This window comes from Callorhinus ursinus, unplaced genomic scaffold (genome assembly GCF_003265705.2).
Source record: "Callorhinus ursinus isolate GAN/ISIS: 27379988/994484 unplaced genomic scaffold, GSC_fseal_2.0 scaffold28, whole genome shotgun sequence".
Classification (NCBI taxonomy): Eukaryota; Metazoa; Chordata; class Mammalia; order Carnivora; family Otariidae; genus Callorhinus; species Callorhinus ursinus.
Genome location: NW_027397090.1, coordinates 17201733 through 17226262, shown reverse-complemented (window position 1 = coordinate 17226262; position 24530 = coordinate 17201733). Strand labels below are relative to the sequence as shown.

Here is a 24530-nt window from a genome sequence, read left to right as displayed (position 1 = left end):
TCTCTCTCTGTCATATAAATAAATAAATAAATAAAATCTTTAAAAAAAAAAAAAAAAGAAAGAAAAAACAAACAAGACAGAATCAGCCATCAGCCCCCTCTGGCCCTGGTCAGGCCCGTCACCGAGACTGGCTACCATCCCCAGATCTCCCCTAGCCACCCAGGCCACAGCGACATCTCTACAACATCCATAGTCCCTGCTGACCTTACCTTCCAGGTCTTTCCTCAACACAACTGCGTGGCCTAAGATTTTTTACATTTTTAAACAAGTGGACTCCAGCTTCCCAAATATGCTGGAAAATCTCTAAGGACAGATACGTGTCTCACATGAACTTCTTCGCTCTTCAACAGGCACCCAGTAAGGGTTCAAGATCACTGCTGACAATAATTAGGGCTTTTATACAAGGGCTCTTGCTTCCTCAACAGCTGACTTCTCAGGCAACCAGAACTCCTCAGCCCAACCGTGTAACACAATGTGCTTTGGATTCCAACACGAGCCTACTTATTTTTGACTCTGTTCTTTAAATACCCAATTCCTCCAGTAAAAATTTGTATTAAAGCAAAGGCCAGCTCATAAAAGCAACAGTTCAATAGAACTCACAGATGCCTCACTGTCTCCTAGCGCAGGGCCATCTGAACAACTCACCATGATTTATGACCCTCCAAATATTATTCCTCCACCTCCAGCTCGCTTCCAGTACTAACGCTTTCAAAAATCTCAGAGGATCGTTTCATGCGTTAACGGTCTTGTTTAATTTTTTTCTTCTTACCAAACATGTACCTGGGTTCCTACCAGACCAAGTGAGCCAAATCTCCGGAGTAACTTGTTCTCTCTGACTGTTGGCAATCTCCATTCTCATTTCATGCGCTCCCACCAGCGCACAGAGGTCTTCAAGCCGGCCAGGTGCAGGATGCGGCGGGGGTGGGGGGGCTGGACCCGGGCCCACGCTCTCGGATTCCGCTTGCTCAGACCTTGCCGGGAAGGTTCCTCTGCGCCCATCAGAGCAGGTATGCACCATGCACCACCGGGTGAAATTCGAGGGAGACAAGAACCGACAGCTCCAACATTTAAACTGGGCCTGCATTTCCTCGAACGTTTTTGCACAGGCTGGACGGGACTGCTCTGAGCAGCCCCGCCCCCAACCCCACACCTGCGCCTCTGAGGCCACCTGACCCCTGGGGGGTCTGCAAGTAACAGAAGGACTCCAGCCCCTAGACATCCAATTCAACCCCCGATATTAGGAGGACACTGTGTGAAATGGAAGTTTTGAGAGCTATTTCCCCTCCTCTTTTGAGTAGCTGGTGAGAAGCTGGAAAAGAACCCAACCCTCAACGGATTACCTAGGAGACTCCAGTGTTATCACTGGGACGTGAATGTTGACAGAGTGCATTCTGCTGACTCGAAAACTCTGGAACTCATGATGTTAATCTCTTCTTCAACTTCAGACCCTTGTTTCTATTTAAGAATAAATACCAGGCTTGGCGCTCCCGCATGAGAAGGGGGACAGGACAGAGGGCAGCAGGACAGGGCTGGCGCCTCACGCGCCACCAAGCACCTCCCGAGCACCTCCTCTGCTACGTGCCCTTCCCGCTGCCGGGAGATGGGTCAGCCGGCGAAGAAAGGTCTCGGCCCTGGGGTGGGGAAGCGGACAAAATGAAAGCGCATCATAAACAGACCAAGAAGATGGTATGTTCGAAGGGCCCAGAACAGTGGACAAGACGGAAAGTGGGACCCAGCAGGGGGCGCGAGGAGAGATGGAGTGAACAGGCTTCGATTCCTTCGATTCCTCATTCCATGAGGCCTGGGCCAAGGGAGGGGCCTGTATCAGAATTGAAGCTGGAGGTTTTATCGACAGCACTTGACTGGCGGCTGAAGTGCAGAAGCAGCTCATCAGCCAGACAGCGCGGACCGGCCCCTCCGGGAGTGGACACAAGGCTCCCATCCTGGCCAACGGCAAGACCATGCGTGGCCAGAAAGGAGGGGCCCTGTCCCCTTCCCACAAAGGGTCCCACAGGCTGGTAAACCGAGTCAAGAAGTCAACCTCAACACCAAACAGAACGTCTTTCTTTAACACGGGGAAGCTAAAGGCGGACTTCAAATAAACATTTCAAATATAAAAGATTCAGAGTTTCAAACCAATCACATGCGGTGAATCTTTTACTTGGGTGCATATACTTGTTCGCAGTTTCCTTAACAGATATATTTGTGGCAAAAGCAAAGCAGAATGAGGACAGCAATGTCTGCAGGGGCTGTGGAACGCCAAGTTCACACAGGGCAGGACGGGACAGGGTTTAGGACCCTGTGCTTCCGCGTGGGCGCCTCAAGCCCCAAGTTCTTCCCCGACCAACCTCAAGGGCGTCATGACGGCTGCACCAATAACAAGAAGACAAAACCATTACGTGAGAATCTTTCCCAAAGCCAGTCAGCTGCTGGGTGTTAGCATCTCCTCTCCTGTCAAACTCTGCAAACCGGCCCTGTGGCTGGGGGGCGTGCAGCCTGTCCAGCCCTCTGTCCTTAATGCACGGCACTCAGTGCCTCCAAGCACCATCCCCCACAGGCCCACCTGCCAGGGCCTCCCTCAGCCCCACCAAGCACATCCTGCCCAAAAAAACACACAGTTACTCCCTCATGCCAAAGACTCTTCCAACTTAAAAAAAAATATGGGGCACCTGGGTGGCTCAGTTGGTTAAGCGTCTGCCTTTGGCCCAGGTCATGATCCCAGGGTCCTGGAATCGAGCCCCGCATCGGGCTCCCTGTTCAGCAGGGTGTATGCTTCTCCCTCTCCCACTGTCTCTCCCCTTGCTCATCCTCTCTCTCTCAAATAAATACATGAAATCTTTAAAAAAAAAAAAAAAGGTTCTAATTAGCAGTATGAGACAGTGAACTCTACCAAAGACAGCTCTGAGGATTCCTGGGTGCACCTGGCACGTAGAAATGCTCCATGTACGTTGTGGGATAAACCAACAAATGGGCAGCCCCCAGATGCACAGCAGGTACTGCTCTGACCGGCGGCCAAAACAACGGGGCCAGGACGGCACAGCTCGGAGCAGCGCTGGGTGACAGAATCTACCGTGGCCACACTGTCCACGACAGTGGCCACCAGCCAGGTGCAGCCACTGAGCGCTTGAACTCAGTCTGTAATCTTCATTCTAATGAATTTAAGTTAGATAGCCACGTGTGGTTAGTGGCCACCTACTGGACCGTGCAGCCGTAGAACAATGCATGCCCCAGGCCTCCTGAGACGGCATTCCAGAAACTTCCAGGACGGGAAAATATGCCGTGGGCTAATTTCGGACTTGGGGAGGAAAACAGTTATGGAGACCATGGGCTGAGGAAATGAACATAGATCTGAAAGGACGCTTTCTTTCTAAAATAAGCACAGCACACCCAAGGACCGCAAATACAACAGTCTTCCTGAGCAATCATTGTCTTAAAACATACTCAAGTCAACAGCACTGACGTTAATACTTTAGCCCTGGATCTGCGATTTTACCAACGAGCTTATAAATGTGTTGCCTGTTGCCAATAACGTCGACACAAAGGAGCCCGTTTTCTGGACCGCGTGCCTGCCCAACTGCTCAATGTCTTTCTGATCCCGGAGAGGCAGGCCCCAGTGTGCACAGGGTTGGAGGGACACCACTACTCTGCATGTGGCCAAGGTTGTCCGATGAGCTGCCCCACGTGGCTCCCACCAAGAGAGCGGGGGACAGCGTCAGGCTGTGTGGGCACCTTCCACACCCAGAATTTTGCAGGACGCTCTGCTTTCTCATATCCCACAGCAGGCCACACTTTGCCCCTTCATCTGCCACGGCATCCCAGCTCAGCCACACTGGGGGACCACTAGTTCTCTCCAGTTCCCCCCAAACCACCGTCTGGCAGCCCATCTGCACTTCACACAAAGGGCCTGGCATCCCGTGGCTGGCAGGGGCACCAGCGCGGGGGCTTGTGTCCTCCGTGGCAGGTGCTGACCAACCCCCTCCCTTCTTCTCTGTCCCCAGGCCTAACCCCTGCAGGGGGGAGGGGGAAGCAAGGACAGAGCTGAAGGACAGGGACGTCCGGTTTTAACCCCTCGGCACTCCCTGACATCCTCGAGGCTGGGGCCCTCTGCCGGCCTTCTCCTGGCCCAGCCCACCGCCGGAACCACCACCAGGGCATCTCAGACCTCTCTGCCCGCATCAGAATCCCCAGGACGGCTTGTTAACACACCCTGCTGGGCACCAACTTAAGGTTTCTGGTTCAGTAGGTTCCGAGGCTTGCCCAAGAACCTGCCTTTCTAACGCCTTCTCACCCAGGTGCTGCTGCTGGGCCAGGGACCACACTGAGACCATCGTGGCCGTGGGGCTCCGATTCTCAGGAGAAGGACACCCTCACGGCACCCAGCACCTGTTCATCCTGCAGACGTCAACTCACAGGGCTCCAGGGATGCACTTACTCAACAGACAGCCTTCGCCCACCCCACTAATGGAACCCCAGCCCCTCCCAGGGAGCTCTACCCTCACCCAACCAGGCCCCCAGCGATGCTCTCGTATATGTTCTCCAGTATATGTGTGTTTGTGTGTGTGTGCACGTGCACGCACACGTCTGATGCTTGGCACAAACAACCACTTTTCCCCAACCTTACGACTTGGCCCTTCACAAGCCCCAATTCTCGATTTCCTCTCCTAATTACTCCCTGACTCAAAATGCACACACCCCTAAGTTTCCTGTACAGCAGCAAATCTACAGGCAGGTCGTCCACGGGAGCTCAAACTCGTGAGCGCCGCTCCGAGGAGATGGAGGTTGGCCCGCTGTACCATCCTTCTGACACAACCCGCCAGCCGGATCCGGAGGCGTGACTCCGTTCTGATCCCACGGTGATGGACACTTGCAGAGAACGGCCATCCGCCCACGTCCTTCTCTGGCCGGGGCGGGGGGGGGGGGGAACAAGTCTCCCGGGTTCTGTGGCCCCTGCCTCATTTCTTCTGCATCTGACTTGCAGGTATAGTCGACCCTTAAGCACCATGGCTTTGAACCGAGCAGAACTGTCCACTTTGATGAAAAATGTTTTCATGAATACATTACAGAACCTGGAATGTATTTTCTCTTCCTTACGATTCTCTTAGTAATGTTTTCTTTTCTCTGGCTTCCTTTTCGTAAGAACACAGTGTATCGCACACAAGCATCATGCAAACTATGTTAATCAGTCGCTGGGGTGATTGGGGGGCTTCAGGTCAACAGTAGCTGTAGAAGTTCTGCGAGAGTCGGGAGTTGTACGGGGACTTCCACGCCCCACGTTGTTCAAGAGTCAACGGTACACTTGAGAAGACCTCGCGTGTCTTCCCTTCCAACAGAGATTTAAAACAGATCGGTAACAGGGCGAATTTTCAAACTTCAAGCCATCATCATGGCCACCGGTCATCACGGCTGTAAGAGGCAGAAATCCATCTCCCTTTACAAAACATCAAGAGGGTTATGTCTGCATACACCTTGAGGACATTGCACGAAGTGAAATACGCCAGCCACAAAAAGACCCACGCCGTCTGAGTCCATGGACACGAGGCCCCTAGGGTGTCAGATTCACAGGGGCGGAGGGAGAAGAAAGGTGGCTGGGGGGAGTCAGGGCTTCACGGGGACAGTTTCACTTCTGCAAGACGAAGAACTTCTGGAGATGGACGGTGGGGATGGTTGCACAACAGTGTGAATGTGCTCAATTCCAGCAAACTGCACACTTAATGATGATTAAAATGGCATATTTTATGTGTATTTTACCACAACTTGAAAAAGTCCAAAATAATACATTTTTTGGAGTGGTATGTCATTGGAGTGGGTGAAACGGTTCTCTTCAGCCCCATTTCACAAGCCAGACGCAGCCCAGCAGAGCAAAGCAATCTCTTCTTTAGGCCATAACTATTTCAGCAACCCCAGACTTGTGTCCTAGACGGGACTGTCCTCTCAGAGCAGGTCAGAGGTCCAGGCCCCCCACCCGCCCCCGCCCCAGAGGAACCTCCTGGAACTCCGCGTGGAGGGAAGAGGGTGCCCCAAGACCCTAGGATCTTAAAGACCCTAGGAGGGCCTCTGCCGTCCATCCCATCTGGACCCTCATGCAAATCCCAAACTACCCACAGTGAAGTGTGACTGGCAGGCTGCCCACAGGATATATCCTCACTGACCCGCCCAGCCGGGACCGCTGCTGGGGCCATGTGCCACCCTGCCCCCCGCCCCCTAGTCCTAACCGTGCTGCTGTCTGACATTCTATTTGGCACCCAGTCATACAGAGCCAACTGTACTAACTAGATTCTCTTCTTTTCTGCATTCTCAAAGCTACTGCGGAGGGGTGACTGTGGTTCCCAGAGGCCTGTTGGGATGGCCCGCACCGCCGTGCACGGCCGCCCTGGGTCCCGCTACCCGAGCCAGGCTGTGTGCGGCTGCTCCATGGCTGATGGAGAGCCACCGCGCCTTCTGTCCGTCTACAGATCACTGGCCGTAGACCTCCACACCTGTACTTCCCCCAACACCGTCCCAGAGTCAAAAGAGCTCCCGGAGCACACACGTTTGGGAAACAGGTTTTTGTCAAACTGCACATTTCCGTCTCCAGAGGCGCTCACCCCCTGAGGCTTTCTTCCCGGACGGAACCGCTGGGGGGGAGGGGAGGTGGCCAGGGGAACCCGCTTTGGGAAACAGAGCTCACTGCCACCGCAGAGGAGAATCAGAATTACCCACTAGGCCAGGGCCGCCTCGAGGCCGTCCCCAGACTACCAATACTCTGCAGTGGAGCAGGGCCGACAAGACCACTTCGTAAAGGTGTGCGCGTAATCCGGCGTCCCTGACCTCACACGCCATCTAGAGACTGGAGCAGCACCTGCGGAATAAGTTACACTCAAAGACATGAAAGAACTGCATCAGAACGTGCTTCTGGTCCCTCGGAGATTCTTCTCAGCTCCACCTCCCCTCCAAGCACACTCTGACTCCAGATAAAAGACAGCAAAGCAACGATGTGCTCTACTCCCCTCCCTGAGCCTCTCCCTTGTCCAGAAAGCCCAACACGGCCTCAACCCTCACCCAGGAGGAAACGAGACACAAAACTCACCAACTCCACAAACCCCGGGAGGAGGAGGCACACCCCACTGCTTCCCGTGGCCTCCCCACCCAACCCCGACCAACGGGTACCGTCAGGGATGCCGGTCCCGGGCCTGGGGGTCACCATGCAGGGCACAACAAGCACAGGGCACGAGCCCACAGCTGGCTTCCCCATCAGGGAAACGAGGGAGCAGAGGTGAAGGAAAAGCCAGGCACATTTCCCATCCCAGACTCGGGTCCTACAGCAGCAACAGCTCTGCCTCAGCTAGAAGCTTCGAGAGCAGACTCTGGATTTACAATCCCCAGCCCAGCCAGTTATAAGTCTTAAGCCGGGGGGAAGTCGCGAGCTCCCCAGCAAAGCAGGGACCCTCGTTCAAGTTACTGGAAGTGCATGTGCATGACCAGGGTCCCACGGGAGGCGAATGACATGCTGCAGAAGCAAGTCCATCTGGCAGGCAAGGTTGAGAATCACCTAGAGCGAGTCACAGGTCAAAGGGCGGACCTGCTGAGCACAGGGCTGAGACTCAGCGTAGCCACCGGGGCTATCCCCGGGCATACAGCAAACAGACACACATTCAAAGGCGTGACCGATGACAATGAGCTAAAATAAAGAATCAATTTGCATAGTGAAAACTGGGTACAGGCCAGTCATTACCAGAGCACAAACTGGTGAACATACCGAATTTCAAGAATTCATAGTATGTGCTGGTTAATCTTTGCCCTTCTTTTTATGTTTTACCTCCTGGTCACTTGGGTTTAGATACATAGGTTACCTGAAAGTCAGAGAAAACAAATCAAACAAGAGGGAGAGAAAAAAGAAGCACTGAAAATAGAAAATATAGCCCCCAAAAAGTGACAGAATTATGGTCAGAGGGAAAAACTTATTATCTAGAAGAGACGACCAAAACCCAAAAAAGCTATTTATTATATTTAAAATTTTTGTCGACACCCAAACAACTAAGGAGGCAAAAACATTTTTAAAGGCAGGGGCGCCTGGGTGGCTCAGTCATTAAGGATCTGCCTTCGGCTCGGGTCGTGGTCCCAGGGTCCTGGGATGGAGCCCCACATCCGCCGGGCTCCCTGCTCAGCGGGGAGCCCGATTCTCCCTCTCCCACTCCCCCTGCTTGTGTTCCCTCTCTCGCTATCTTTTTCTCTGTCAAAAAATAAATAAAAAACCTTAAATAAAAAACAATAGCTTTAAAAAAAGTTTTAAAGGCAAAGACACACTGGTCCGATGTCATGAATAAGGAAGAAGCACATTCTATTAATACACCTGATTTCATTAGAAGCGAAAAGCAAAAGGGACACTTCAAAATCATGAAGGGTACAATCCTCAGTGAGGATCTCTCCAGGATACACGTAGCAAAGATCACAGCATCCAAAACACAAAGCAGAAACTGACGTAAACTCAGAGAAACAGAACTCAGGGCACGGAACGCTTGGCTTCAGCTCTCTGCGCTAGGCAGGTAAAGAAAAACACAAGGACGGGAGCGTGAGGCTGCGAGCAGCGACACTAGGGAGCAGTTCCCGAGGAGGATCAAGATTTCTTCTTAAACCACTCTCGAGTCGCAGAAGATACAGAACCTGAGATGATAGACGACCTGGAAAACAACAGTAATAAAAACACCACAGCACACGTAACACAATCTAAAAGGTGTAGCTGAAGCCGCTCTCAGGAAAACAGAGACCCTGAAGAACTAAGAATAAAACTGCTCCAAGATCCATCCAGAAAGTTAAGTGAGACCAGCCAAGAAAACTCCGGGGGAAAATGGGTAAAAGGATGGATCACTCTTACCGAATGTTAAAAATGTGTCATAACTGAAGGTGGGATGGACGATGAATAATCCAAAAATAATGCCAAGCTAACAATGGATTTTTTTAAAGATTTTATTTATTTATTTGACAGAAAGAGACACAGCGAGAGAGGGAACACAAGCAGGGGGAGGGGAGAGGGAGAAGCAGGCTTCTTGCCGAGCAGGGAACCCGATGCGGGGCTCGATCCCAGGACCCTGGGATCACGACCTGAGCCGAAGGCAGACGCTTAAGGACTGAGCCACTCAGGTGCCCCACAAGGAATTTTTAATACCGAAAAAAGGCTGCTGTTCCAATCATTGAAAAGAATGCATTATTCAGTAAAGGATCTTAGGACAATGCATGTCTGAGGAGAATAAAGGTGCATCCAAATTCCATGTGAGTGAAAGATTCAACCATGAAAGATGAATTATAAGAACCTCGCCAAAAAGGATAATTTCAAAAAAATAACCCTACCACAGGAAATTTCGAAGTACAAAAAACCTAGCTTCATTTGTGCCCATAAAATTTTCTGCATGGAAATAAACACCATAAAGCAAAGGCCAAGGGCAACCTGAGATAAAAACACTTTCGTGTGATCAGGAATAGAGCTAAATATTCTTAGAAACCAGTGAAACAATGGACAACAACTAAGAGAAAATTAGTAGAAAAAGAAACAGTTATTTCCCAGGAAAAGGAAACAGAGTGACTTATGAAGACACTTGGCCTTTGTGGACAGTTTTAAAAAATGTCACGGACGCCTGGGTCCGCTGAGTCCGTTGGGCGTCTGCCTTCGGCTCAGGTCATGATCCCGGGGTCCTGGGATCGAGTCCTGCGTGGGCTCCCACTTCTCCCTCTTCTCTGCTCCTCCTACTTGTGCTCTCTCTCTCTCCCTCTCTCTGACAAATAAATAAAATGTTAAAATAAATAAAAGTGTCAATACACAGGATTAACGTGCTGTTTCTACTTTTCAGGTTTACCAAGACGAAAATGCCTGACAATGTGAAGTGCTGGGGACAGGGCTTGGCTCACACCCCAGTGCCAGGAGTATAAACTGCGGCCTTCTGGAAGAGCAATCTCCTAGAATCTATAAAAAAATGTAAACATAAATACGCCAGACCAAAAAAAAAAAAAAATTCCACCTCTGGGAAGTGACCCTACAGATACGCAAGGGCAAAAACAACACAACAAAAGAAAACAAGTGTGTGTGCAAATGTCCTGGGTTCATGTACCAGGTACAACTTCTGATCGCAAGTATCCATCCACAGGAGGCCCGTGAAATGTGTGTCTCCCTGGGGACCCAAAGGGCAGACATTAACAAAGCTCTGGGGGAAGAACGGTGCCAGGCATGCGCTAATAGGGAAAGATTTCTAAGAACAGTGTCTGTGTGGCATTATCTCACCGAATATAAAAACAGACCAGGGATGCCACAACATGGCTGAAGCTTGGAAACATTTTGCCCAGGGAGAGAAGCCAGATACAAAGGCCACAGAGTGTAGATTCTATTTATATGAAATGTCCAGAATAGGCAAATCCAGAGAGACAGAAAGTCCGTGAATGTTTTGGGGGGGGGCGTGACCACGAATGTAAAGGGGGGGGTCTCCTCTGGGGATGATGGGAATGTTCTGGAAGCAGATGGAGGTGGTGGTTGCACAACACTGTGAATGCACTAAATGCCCCTGGACTGTGCACTTTAAAATGGTTAATTTTATGTTAGATGAATTTTAGCACAATTTTAGAAAATAAAGGAAGGAGATGCACAGACAAGCCTGTGTGCCTAGAAAACCTCGAGAAGGAAGCACCAAGACTGACAAGGCTGACGGGGCACCATTTATCTGGGGATTGCGGGATGGCGGGGAGACGTGGGAGGGAGGTGGGCAGAGGAAGAGGGGCTTCCCATTTTACACGCTTCACGGGTTTTTTCCCAAACTATCAGCGTTTGTTACTGGGGGTTTTTGTTTTTGTTTTGTTTTTCCTGACTTCTACTCCATCATGTAATAAATACGTTACCCCGAGAGAAAATTTAAACACTCCAGAGAGAGCTAAATGAAGCCCCAAAGCCAAGAGAGGCCCCTGGGAAGTAACTGCCTGCATAAAAGACAGAAAATAGTATAAAATTGTTTTGTGGGGGTTTTCACATAGTGATGCTTTAGATAAATACCTGTAACTGTAGATTAATAATTGGGCCCAAGCCAAAGCTCCCTCAACATTGTAAGGACCCCCTACTCCCCCCACAGCCCCAGAACACAGGGCAGGCCCCATTCTACAGCCGGGGACAAAAACAATTATAAAGAGCATTTTGAAAACCTTAATCCTGAGCAGATCAACTTACACCCACACTTGATTTTTATTTGTTTTGTTTTGTTTTGAATCATCTTGGCTTCTAGACTCCATAATCTAAAGCAAGTTAGTCAAGTACAAGAAACTTGACTATCTTGGGTTTTTTTACATTATTATTTAAAAAGAAAAAAAAAAAGAAAAGAAATGGGCTCAAAGTTTAGAGTAGCAAAACAAAAGAACAGTAAAAGTAAGTGAATTTCAGTTGAACTCTGGAAACACTCCACTCATTAGGGGTAATTGTGCCTGAGCTCTGCCTTGAGAAACAATGGGTTGGTTTTCCTTCTTCCAAAATAAAATGACAATGACATGCTGAATTGTGCAAACAGTATAGGTCCAAAAAAAAAAAAAAAAGCCATCTGAATCTTAGCAGTGAGATCTTGTGCTTGACCATTCCTGATGCAGCCAGGCCATATTGGGGTAACACATCTCATGTGGCCTCCACTCCTTCCAATGCCCCCCTGCAGTCCGACGGGAAGGCCCAGCAGCCGCTGAGGTGCGTGCCGACACCCCTGCATAGAACTCTCCTCCCCATGTGGCCCCATGCGCTCCCCCTCTCCAGCACCCAAAGGAGCCAACACCAGGTGCCACGCTGGTGAGCTATGGCCGTGTGCCCCTGCGCCCTGCCCAGGGTCCCCACAAAAGCTACAGAGGGGGCCGCCAGGGGCCCCCGGTGACAAACTGCGAGCCAGCTTGAAGTCGGCGCCTTCTTCTGTCCACTGGGAACTCCCCGCTGCCTCCGGGGCCAGCCCTGCGCTTTGGAACAGCACAAAAGGGAAGAAGGAGGACCTGTCCCTCCGGGAGCTCCTTCCCTCATCTGCCCCCCCAGGAGCCCGAGAAGCAGGGGACCCCACGAGCCACCGGGGCCACTTGCCCCTTCCTCTCCATTTGGCGCTCGCCTCACTTCCCCGCAGGGGCCAGACTTCAAGGAGTCCGAGCCTCCTGCTTCAAAGGCTCCGAGGCCCAGATAAATCACATGCACTGACAGGGGCACAGCCCCAGCGCCCAGGATGTTTGCTCTCAGTGGGTTTTGTTTTTGCTGTTACCGTGGTTCCCCCAAGGGAAACAACGGGATGGGCGCCTGGCACCTCGAAGCCTCACCCCAGAGGGGAGCATGCGCAGGCACCCCACTCTGCTCTGACCTCTGGGAGCCCACCCCCGAGAGCCAGGCGAGCAGCGGGAGGAAGGTGGGGGGCACAGACAGGCAGCGGACCCACGGTCCCCCGACAGCGGCCTGGCCGCAGTGCTGTCTCAGGGAGCAGCAGGGGACAGTGAGCTCCGCAGGACAGTGAGCTCTGGTGCCAAGTGGCTCATCCCCGTCAGGCCGTGCTGGCCCCCGCCCCAACCCCAACCAGTCGCGGGGCTCCCAGGCTCATGGATAGAAGGGGTGTCCGTTGGCAGTGCCTGAGTTAGCCCGGGCCATGGACGGTTGGATCGACAGACGCCTATCATCTCCTAGAGCCAGAGGCTGGGGCTCGGAGATCGAGGGGTGCACATGGCTGGCTGCAGCATCTTCTCCACGTGGCTTCCTGTGACCCTCCCTCCGCCGTGCCTGTCTCTGGGCCCAAGTTTCTCCTTTTGGTAAGGACATCAGTCATACTGCATCAGGACCCACCGTAATGACCTCAATGTCACTTGATCACATCTGTAAAAATTCCTCTCTCCAAATCACAATACATCCTGAGGTCCTGGGGGTGGGGAACCCTGTGGACCTTTCTGCGGGGGAGACGGAATTCCTTCCTGGGACCGCATGGCATTCTCTTTATGAAAAGTCACTCGGTGAGAGCAACGGCCCTCCAGCCTAACAGCCAGAAACATTTCAAATGGTTCGTTTTGAAAAGACAGCTCCAATTGTGTTTCCATCTTAACATGCTTTCGGATTTCCCCAGTTTTCGCTACAGTTTCAAAATATCCAGAAAACTCTGGTTCCTGCGGCCATTTACACAAGGTCCAAGGATCCCCGCAGCTCTGGGGGTTCAAGGAATAAGCGGGGCCGGCTGCCCCCGCCGCCCCAGAACGCTCAGCCCCTGCGGAGGGTTTGGGGACAGCTTTAAAAATGATAAACAGGTTAAGAACGGGATGTGGATCGAACACTTGTGATGCCAAGAGTCACCCCTCGTGGAGAGTCTGAAGACCCAGAGAACTAGCTGGCCTGGGACTCCTGCATCTCGACCTTCCACATCTTTACCCATCCATGAGCACCCCACAGATCAAGATGCACCCCGACAGCCTTAGCAACTTCCACGGTCTCCTCAAGACCCGCCTTCCCGCGTTTCTCCTGCACCCCCCGCTCTGGCCCGAGCAGGACAGAGCAGGGAAGAATATGATGGGCGCGGACAGTATCTGTGACAATGGCCCCGACTCTGTTATTTAAACGCCAGACACAGCGTCTTCCCTGGGGGCTTAAAGAAAGGACCCAATGAGATGTCACCGGTGCGGGAGGCACAGTGGCACCAAAGATCCCGAGACTCCTCTGTTCTTCTCCGTCCTCCCCCGGGGGAACTGCTGGTGTCAGTCTGGGCGTGTAGGCTTGACACCTGATTCTGGAGGCTGGTGTCTCCACACATACGGGGACAGAGGGGAAATTGTGTAGACCAATCACCTGCAACACGAATCCTTCTGTGGCCTGCTGTTTGCCCCACCCAGAAACTCGCGCGGAATCACTGCTCTGTTGGCACCCACGGGTCCCCGTTTTCATTTCGGGCGCCGTGGAGACATGGTGCCCGTGATCTGGGTCCCGTGAAAAGACACGTCAATATTTCCAACTTGTCTCCATTAGAAACGGGGCAGCAGGGAGCAGCGTGCCTCCCCGGCACACATGGATTTTCTTAGAGCAAGCCACAGAATGGGTGTACTTTGGATGTGAACGGTCAACGCGAACGGCCCTCAAAGTGGCCACGTACACCCCCCCACCTCCGCCAGGCCCCCCGCGCCAGCGCTGACACCGTCCTCCTTACCCGCTCCGACTCCAGCCAAAGCTCAGCGGAGGACCACTGGGGTTAACTGTCTGATCATCTGCACCGTGTTCCCGCCTACCAAGGCCAAACGCTCTCCCTAAGGTTCTGGCCTCCTGTATTTGCCGCTCTGCAAGCCGCCTGCTGTACACCGTGTCCCTGTTTTCACTGGGACGTTGATCTTCTCATCTACCTTGTGAGTCACGTATTCTGAATACAAACCCCCTCATCTGCCCTACAGGTTGTGAACGGGGTTCTCGCCGTCCCGCAGGCTGGGTTTTAGGGTGGACGTCAGACCCTCCGCAGCAGGAAGCACCAAACAGAGTCTGCTGATGCGCTGTTGCTGGGAAAACCGGGAGGGCCGAACAGCTCCCACACCTCCCTCCGCCTTGGCTTTCTACACCTTCGAAACCTTTGCCTGATGAAGGCGGGCCCGCGGGAATGGCGAAGAAGGGTCTGCTCCAGGCAGGGTGCCGCAGGGCATCTCTCCTGGAGGTGCTGAGGAGCACCTGGCCAACAGGGGCCGGGAACGAAGGATCAGCCCAGCTCGATGGGGCCTTTCCAGGGCCCACACACAGCTCTGCACCAGGACCCGGTGGGGTCCTTCCCCACAGAGTGCCCACCGCCCCTGCACCTGCTGGAATTCAGCGGCGCAGCTCCACCGGGACCCACGGGTCTGGCCGAAGGCCGCTCTGATGGTGAAAACCAAAGTTAACGGGCACACCTTGCCGGCATCCCGCCACGAACAAAGCCAAGTGTCAAAGGCCATTTTGCAGCAAGCTGGGAAAACAGGGCAGGGCCTGGGTCTCAGATAACGCTTGCCTGTGATAACAGGCAAGTATTGAGATTATGTGGAGAACAGTCTTTACCATTCATGCAGAAGTATTTACAGGTAAAAAAAATGAAGGCTGTCTGGGACCCATTAAGAGGGCCAGGGGAAATGAAACCAAATTAACAGAACATGTCACTGTTGAGGCTGCATGAAACATATAGAGGGGTTCACTGTACCAGTCTCATTGTGTGTATGTTCTATAATTAAAAAGCTAAGGAAAAACATGTTAGAGGTCCTGGCGATCCAGAAACGAGACTAGGACTTGGGCAATTTTTCAGTCTAGTCGAAGAAACTGGTGTCAAACACACGGGAGTCCTGGCCCTCCCCCAGCCCCGTGTGAGGTCTGACACCATTTCCGATAAAATACAACCGTTTGTGTCTTTCTTCTCAGGGATACTGGCTACGGTCACACATGTGTATCCCTGTTCAGTCCTCTATTTGTAAATCATTTCAAATTTGCAGAAAAGTTGCAAGATTCATGCAGGAATCTCCTCCCGCCCCATCCTCTAGACCAGACCCACGAATTTTTCACATTTCACCCGTGTCCATCATTCCGTCTCCACACACACGGTGCTCTCACTCCGAGCCTCAGAGAGTAGACTGTAGACATCGTGCCCTTTACCCAGTAACGCACAGTATGAACTTCCCAGGAGTCGGGACATTCTCTTCCACAGGCCCCCTACAACTCACAAACTCAGGAACCTTGACTTTGACAGCACTTCTGAAGAATTCACCCTCACGTTCGCATTTTATCAAACATTCCACCGATGCCCAGGTTGGCGCGTTTCTGCTGTAGCCCAGACCCGTGTGAAATCACACTCTGCATAGTCACCCCCTCCTACCGCCTCCTTCAAGCTGGACCCGTTCCTTGATGTCTTTGCCCTTCACGACCTTGACGTTTTCTACTAAAAGCCAACTGTTTTATAAAATGCCCCTCCCCGTGTTGGGCTTGCTGGTTTGTGTCAGGCTGCATAGCCCCAGCTGCAATGCAACCCAAGTGACACCCTTCTCAGAAGAACGACGTCCATCTGCCCGCCCTGGTGGCGTGAGCCTCGATCACCCAGTGCTGTGCCTCCAGTCTTGTCACTAACTGTCCCCTTGCACAGGAGGGCTCTGCGGGGAAACACTCTGAGCCAGGAACATTCCCTGCTCCCCACCACACGTGGCCTCTTCCAATTAGATTCAGCATTCATTGATGACGCTTGCCCAAATCAATCTCCACGATCACTATTGCGACCTGCGATTTTTCCTACTCACCAGCCATTTATTAGTTGGTGTTTTGATATAGGGGAGTGGCCTCTCGTCCCCATCTCTTCTATTTATGGAACATAGTTGTTTAAATAGCATCTCCCAAAATTCATATCCACCTAAAACTTCAAATGGGACCTTATCTAGAAATCATCTTTGCAGAAGTGACAAGGGAACTGCCACTGTTACTCTGTTTTATTGATAATAGCTGTCATTGTGGTTGTGAGGTGGGATCTCGTTGTGCTTTTGATCTGTATTTCTCTAACGACTACTGACGCTGAGCATCTTTTTGTATCCTTTGTGTTATCTCACGCTTCTTGTATATCTTCCTTGGAGAAATGTCTACTCAAATCCTTTGCTCATTTTAAAAATCAGATTGCTTGGGGTTTTTTGGTTGAGTTGTGGGAGTTCTATATATTCTGGATATTAACTCCTTCTCAGGTATATACAGATTTGTACAGATTTACACATATTTACTCCCATTCTGTGGATTGCCTTTCCACTCTGTTGATCATGTCCTTTGGGGCACGTCCAATTTTAGTGAATCCAGTTTGTCTACTTTTTTCTTGTTTTACCTGTGCTTTTAGTGCCGTATCGGAAAAAAAAATCATTGCTAAGTCCAATATCATGCTAAGTCATGACACTGGACTTTGCAAAGTTTACCTATGTTTTCTTCTAAGAGTTTTATAGTTTTAGCTCTTATGTTTAGGTGTCTGGCCATTTTGAGTTAATTTTTGTGTATGATATGAGGTAAGGGTCCAACTTCATTCCTCTGGACGGAGAAATCCAGTTTTCCCAGCGCCCTTTGTTGAAAAGACCGTTCCTTTTTCATCAAATGATCTTGGCACCCCTGTCATTTGCCATGTATGTAGGGCTTATTCCTGGGCTCTCTGGTCTACTCCGTTGGTCTGTGTGTCTGTCCGTATGCTATTGTCATGGATACTGTAGCTTTGTCATATGTTTTATTTTTTTTTTAAAGATTTTTATTTATTTATTTGAGAGAGAGAGAGAATGAGAGAGAGAGAGAGCACATGAGATGGGGGGAGGGTCAGAGGGAGAAGCAGACTCCCCGCTGAGCAGGGAGCCCGATGTGGGACTCGATCCCGGGACTCCAGGATCATGACCTGAGCCGAAGGCAGTCGCTCAACCAACTGAGCCACCCAGGCGCCCCTGTCATATGTTTTAAAATCAGGAAGTGAGGGGGCGCCTGGGTGGCTCAGTCAGTGAAGCGTCTGCCTTCGGCTCAGGTCATGATCCCAGGGTCCTGGGACTGAGTCCCGCGTCAGGGTCCCTGCTCAGCGGGGAGTCAGCTTCTCCCTCTCCCACTCCCCCTGCTTGTGCATACTCCCTCTCTCTGTCAAATAAATAAAATCTTTCAAAAAATAAAATAAAATAAAAACAAAATAAATAAAAGATCTGAGGTAATCCGTATCACTTTCTGATTTCTCCTTTCCTTGTTTCTTTTGAAAACTAAGCAGATGCACAACCAGCGAGGCCCCCAATTTGCGCACCGCATCCAGCTCTCACACTCATTAGACAGAGCACCCCCTTGTCACGTCTCCTCCTGTAGACTCATCGGGGTCCTCGATTTTTCACTATTTCAAACTGCTCTGGAAACATATCCGATGTTATACAAAGACTACGATATGGTGACCGGGGGCTTACTTCACTTTCGGGAAGAAAATTCCCAGTTTCCAAATGTTATTTCCAAATGTTCTATAGGAGAGTGTTCTATATTTTAGTATATGTGCTGCCGAAGCGAGCACTAGGAGAGTGTTCTATAAGAAAACACAAAATAACATCCTATTGGAGGGCTATGAGGTAGACTCTCCACGGAGTGTGACCCAGGGGCTGTGCCTGAAAGCTTTTTCCCACCTGCAGCCCCTCCCTCCCTTCCCAGGGCCCTCCTGCCATCCATTTGCGGGCTGCTCACTTCTAGAGGGAGCTTCTAGCTCCACACCAAATTCCTCATTGTACCCCAAGCCTTCCGCATTCTCCTATCCAATGTTGTTGCCTGCCAGGAGCCAAAACGTTGAGTGCGACCCTCCTCCAGACCCCGAAGGGATGAATGGACTTTTCCTCTGCCCAGGCCCGCCCCACCCCCTGCCGCCCCAGGAAGCTCCTTATCCAGTACCTTTCCTGGCAATTCCCCCAATGAGTCCAACACCAAGCCCCTAGATTTTTCACGCACCTCCTTCCTTGGGTACAAACACATGACCCTCTCAAGCCCACCCGCTGCTGCCAAATTATCCCCTAAAAGACGGCTGCAGCACACCATCCCTTAGCCCACCCACCCCCTCACACCCTCACATCCCCAACGCCCCGGTGACTTGACTCCCGGGACTCCTCCTGCCCCAGGGAGGGTACAGTGCTTTCACTTCCTCCTGCTCCTTCCCGCTGTGAGCAGCTGGCTGCCCTGGGGGCCGTGGCTGGGCTCTGGGGTAAGGGAGCTCTCCACCAGGCGGCCCGCATCACGCATCACCGTCGGGGTGAGTTTGTCCCTGAGCGCATCCTCACACGTCACTTCCCTTGCCCTCCCCCCTAGAAGTGGGTCTCCCGGGGGGACCCTGCATCTGCACGCCCCAGGGTGCCTGATATCACGTGGGGGCTAACAGGCAAGGGGCAAGGTGTCCTCGGTCCTTCCCCCGTGCACATGCTTGGAACCTGCAGGGTACACGGTCCTCCAGGACACGTGTTTCTTTCGAGTCTTCCAGGCGTCGGGTTTTGAGATCGCAGACTTGGCCTAACTCAAGTCAACAGTCGTCACAAAGACCATTTTATGTGCTCCTCATGGAGTTGCCATGTCGCCCCTCCCAAACACACGTACCCACACACAGGCGTGGTGCACACACGTGTTCACGTAATTCCGTGTGGCCCCATGCGGGGCGCAGTAGGCTCCGTGCTGGGCGCCTCTGGGGCAGGGCCCTCTGGGTCCACACGTTACAGTCCATCCAGCTGGGTTCTGCCTTCCCACCTCCCACAGGCAACAAACAAAGCAAACCAAGTGGAGCCCCTCCTTGCCCGGACAGAGGAGAGGAACAGCCCCTGGGGCGGGGGCTGGGGGGGGGCAGGCGACAGAGCTCCCCGCAGTGATGGGAATGTCCTCTGTGTGCGTGGACCTGTGAAATTCAGCCAGTGCAGCGAAGGAAGCGAATCTTTCATCTCAGTTTAATTCATTTTAACCTGAAGAGCTATATGTGCCCGGCAGCGACTGTCCTCCCGGGCTCAGGTCTGCAAGGGGGATTTCTGTCTTTTCAGTGAATGCTGGGTTAACTAGCCCCCCAGCGGGGCACCGGGCTGGGGGAAATCACTGGGCTGGGAACTTGGGGGATTTGGGGCAAACCCTCCCCCACTCCCAGAGGACTTGAAGAAGCAGCCACATTCTCCCCAGATAACATCTCACAAGTGACAGCCTACTGGAGCTCATTCCAAAGACAATTAAAGACACACACACACCACTTCCCACTGGAACGTGAGACTTTCTAGAAGACAAGCCACTTAGTCTAATTAGGCCAAATTTTTCTGTAACTACTTTCTTCCCTTTGGCTTTTGATATTTTTGGGGGGGGTACTTTCTGAGATAGAACTTAAAAACACACACACAACAAAACAAACAAACAAGCAAACAAAAAAAACCAGAACAGAAATCCCCCAAAATGGTGCAAACCACACCAGCACGATTCCTTATTTTTGAAAAGCTTTGCTCAACAATTCCTTGGCTCCTCCGTTACTATGATTTTAAATAGATCACACTCCCGGTACGTTCTCTGACAGTTGCACGTGTGAGCAGAGCTGTCCTGCCCTTATTTCCAAGCTCCTTGACATCACCAAATAAATACCTACCAGAGAGAGGCTGGTACCAACCCACGCCAGTTGCAGCCATAATTAATGGAGCACCTCTTGTTGCTCCGATTTTTACTTCAAAACTCAGGAAGCCCTCACTACTCATCAGACTCCTACCATTTCTGTTTCCAACATCAGTGCTTTTAACCCCAACTGTCCTCTCATGAAGTTGCTATTGGCCACGCCAAATCCAGACCTCGCGGGCAATGCTCTCTCTCTGCAAAGCAAAGCCCCCTCTGCTCTGAAAACTTTCATGCATGGTGTTCCTGCAGGTCACCTGGCAGTCACCACAGGGTCCCCAGAGAAGGAAGGATCTTAATGACAACCTCCTCTACCGGGATGGGGTAAGAGCCCTTCAGGAGCCCCCCGTGGGGCACAGCAGGGCAAACCCAAAGCTTCGCTACCCTGCCCTTCTCCACGCTGCTGCAGGGGAGGCCGACGTGTCAGTTCCCAGGGAATGGACCAAATAAACACCAAAAGGCGTCTGACGTCAGCGAACGTTTGAGAAGGTGGTCATAAACCTTGGGTGGGGACAACACTTAGCAGCCCACTGCCTTTTCCTTGACTGCAACTTGGAATGATATAATTAGAGCTCTCCCAGGGGAAAGAGAGAGTACACAAATTTCCTGTGTTTCTATCAGGCTGGCCAGGGTTCTGCAGATCAGGGAGGCCAAGCCCTTCACACCCAGGTCCCATTTCAATGATAATAACTTTCCACATCCTGGCCTCCCTGTGGTGGAATGCATTTTAAAGGAGCGCCCCTTCTCCAGCCCCTTCTGAAACCTGGCTTCAGAAATCCCCCTTTAGAGGATTCACCCTCCCTACCTGTCTGAGGAGCTGTGGCTGCAGGACATTTCTATCCCACTGATGGGGGTGGGGAGGGAAGGTTCCAGAGGAAAGATCCCTGTTAAACCAGGTCCTGCCAGCCTTAAACGTCTCAGAGGTTGAACCAAGGCGAACTGACTATTCATGGCGGACAAGTGTTTCACAGTCAAGGGTGACACAGAAATACCAAATGAGGCTGTACTTTGACCGAACGATAGGAAAAAGCTTTCCATTATAGGAAATGGAAATGCCATTCCCATTGCCTGGTCCCTCTGCAGATCACTGTCCCCAAAAACTACCCCAGGAAGCCCATTCTAAAACCCATGTTGCTTTTTTGCACACGAAACATTAAGCAAAATTCTGGTCGTTTTTCCAACGGTGACTTGCTTTGCTAATTGAGAGCTGGGCCTCACTGCCTAGAGGCCTGTGGGCACCCAGCGCTGTTTTTGTGAGCACTCAGCCCAGCAGCTCACTGTGGGTGCCCTGCAGGGCCAGCAGTGTTCAGGTCTCGGGATGGCATCCAGTAAGGAGCAGACACCAGGGTTAAACGTGCTCTCGCTATTAAATACTGCAACATTTCAAATGTTTGCTTCTTTGCTCCGTGCACAGCTGTAATCAAAAAAACATGTTGTCTTACTATATACATGAAAACTTTTCTTTTTTCCAAAGTCTTCTTACCAAAGACGTTTTCGTTTGCTTGCTTCCAAATGGACTGCGAGCATTATTTATTATAACCATCGGTCCAAGAATCTGGGCCAGAAGTCAAAGCTGCTGCACTGTCAAAATGGGGAGAGGGAGAACCCCCAAAACGGCCACTCCCAGCCCATCCTACCTAGGCGGGGCACACAGCCCATCAGGTGCTTGTCTCCTTAGGGAACAGAGCCGTCCATAAAAATGTACAATAAGAACTTATAAATCCTTCTACAATACCCTTTCCATGTCTTTACATAGTAACATCTTTTGTGTATAAAATACACTCAGGTTACAAGGAGGCCTCTTCACAGCAGAAAAGATGCCAAGTACCCAAATCTCCCGTCATCATAAAATTGTATTCATATTTTGAACATGAACAAATTTGAATTTTCAGCTAACCGAGCATTCCAGAAGAGGACGATGAACACCTTTCCTACTCCCTCCCCAACTGGATATGATTATTTTACTGGAAAAAGAAAGTTACCTCCGCTCAGGGTTCAAGAGTTAAGGAGAATGGCCCAGGATTGCTTTGTTCCTCAGAGATTTCTGAAACTCGACTGGGAAGGACAGCAATGTTTAAACTACTCCGCCCGAAACGCGAGCTACTTTCCCGAGCTTGTTCCAACGTTGACAGGAGCAACAGAAGAGTGGTCTTTCTCGCAGCGCCCAGCTCTCACCCCCCCGCGCCGCACAGCACCCCACCCTCCGCACGCGCAACGCAAACCACCGCAGCCGCAGGTCGGCCAGGCAGAGAGCGTGGTGCGGGACAACCCAGCCCCGGGCGGCCACCGCGCCAGCGCTGCGCCACCGCGCGTCCGGACGCCGAGTTAAGCCGCTTCCGCCCCCCTCCCACAGCGCAGCGAACGGACCCCCCCCCGCCCCCTCGTTCTAAAGGGGATAGGGATTCTTGCAGGGAGGAGGGGTGCAGAAATCCGCAGGGATGTTGGCGAGAATCCCCCAGGCTGACTTCGAATAGGCTAGTTACCACTGCACCGTGGATGCACCCTGAACGCTTTATGCTTTAAGGGACAGCGACAGACTTACGCAAGCCCCCTTCCCAAACCAAGTAACCAGAAATGTCCGACATAATCAGCATCTGCTTAAACCCAGACGACTCCCCAGAAAGGCTGCCCAGCATTCCTGATTGTGCAGACAGGTCCCTGGAGCGCGCAGCTGCCAGCAAGACGCGGGAAGAGTGAGCCCCCTTCTGCGACGGTCCCCTGACTCTCACCTGCCTGCAGGAATACATGGCGGGTGGTGCGCTATGCGAGAGGCGGGCAACACTGAATCCCTCTTAAGCGTAAGGGGACAGCTCACACATTTCTGGGACTGGAGGCGAACCTCCTCAGCCTCCCGACGTCCCGGCCTGGAGGCACCGCCGCCCTCCCCCACCCCGGCAGGGTGCCCGGAATTCGGCCGCGCTGCGCGGGCCGGAGGTGCTCGGGGGTCCGGACGGCGTGGGCGAGCGCCGCCTCCTCCGGCTCCCTAGACTGGGGCCCCAGGCTCTCTCCGCACCTCGAGGCTGTTCCTGCATGCCCCGGGGCCCACGCAGACAAGCCCGCGCGGTGACCCCGGGGGCAACGTGTGCCCCTCCAGGAAAATGCCACCAGGAACCCGGGCCCGACCCTCCGGCCGCGTGCCTCGTCCCGGGTCCTGGGTCTCGGGGTGCCGCCCCAGCGGCCGAAAGGTCGCCCCGCGACCCCTCGACCCCAGGCAGGAAACGCCACTCGGCTACCTCCCGGGAGTGCAGGGGGGGTGGGGGCAGAGGGGCCAACAAAAGGGAAGCCAAAGTCCCTTTCGATCTAGAGGCGGGGGGCGGGAACCCCATCCCCCGGGCCCCGCCCGACTGCGGCGCCGGCCCTGGGCGGGGGGCTCCGGCGGAGAGGGGGGCGCGGGGGCCGTGAGCCCTACAGGGGGAACCTGGGAGGGCAAGGACCGAGTCAAAATCCTGAGAACTAAAGACACATCTGCGGACCCGGGACCGGGCCACCTTCACACTCACGACCCTCGCAGACTCCTGGCCGGGGGCTTCCCCGTGGGCGCCGGCGCCGCTCGCCGGGCCTCTGGAAACACTTAGCCGTCCCCAGAGCGCGCCTCATTGGAAGCAGCCCCGGGCGGCGGTGCGCGGGGCCGAGGCGGGCCCGGCGGGGAGGGGACCTGCGCGGCGCCCCCTGATCCGGAGAGAGGCCGGGGGCACGGCCGCGGAGGCGCAGACCCGAGAGCGCGAGCCCCCGCCCGTGCACGAAGACGACGCGCAGGGGAGGGCGCGGGGCGGCGGGTCCTACCTGTGGTCCGGAGCACGCAGAGCAGGAGCGCGGCGGCCACCCAGACGGTCCGGGCGCACATCAGGGGCAGCGCCGAGCCCCGGGCCATGCCGTGGGCCGTGGGGGCCGGGGCGCGGGGGCCGGCGGGGCCGGGCGCCACCACCCCTGTCGGCCGCGCGTCCGCTGCCCTTTTTCCCGGGCTCTGCGCAAGTTGGTCCCTTTCGAAGAACTCCTAGTCTTCCTCCTGTTGCGGCCCGGACGCGCCGCGAGGCTCCGGGCGCGGCGCGGGCTGGCTGCGAGGCTCCGGGGCGCGGGCTGGGCGTCCCGCCGGCCGCGGGGATGAGCGCTGGGGGCGGACCGCGGGCGCGCAGGAGGCAGGGTCCCCGGCTCGCCCGCCCCGATGGGCAGAGCAAGGCCGGCGCCGGCGCCCCCTGCCGGAGGGACGCGCCTGCCGCGGGCGGGGCGCGCGGGAGGCGAGGGGCCGGGACCAGGGGCCGCCGCACCAGCCCCGGACGGGCCTCCCGCGCGCGCCCCCGGCACGCTTAGCCGCAGAGGTGCGCCGTGGGGGCGTCCCGCCGGACCTCGCCGCGGCTGCCCGCGCCACAGGGGCGCGCTGGGCAGTTGGCATCCACGTTCAGGGGGCGGGATCCCCGGGCGCCTGGTCACAAATCAGTAACTCAGGACCACA

At 53.5% G+C, this 24530-nt stretch overlaps 1 protein-coding gene across 2 annotated transcripts in view; it reads right to left on the bottom strand.

The window, feature by feature from the left end:
* Window positions 1-24180, bottom strand: part of ROR2 (receptor tyrosine kinase like orphan receptor 2) — a 192946-nt gene extending 168766 nt beyond the window's left edge. For both annotated transcript variants that reach the window (XR_012374060.1, XM_073878181.1), the window contains exon 1: window positions 23864-24180. Coding sequence is in view for 1 of the 2 variants with exons in the window: in XM_073878181.1 (XP_073734282.1) it covers window positions 23864-23951 (88 nt within the window). In the remaining variant the exon portion in view is untranslated. The remainder of the gene's footprint in view (window positions 1-23863) is intronic.
* Between the last annotated feature and the right edge of the window lie 350 nt (window positions 24181-24530).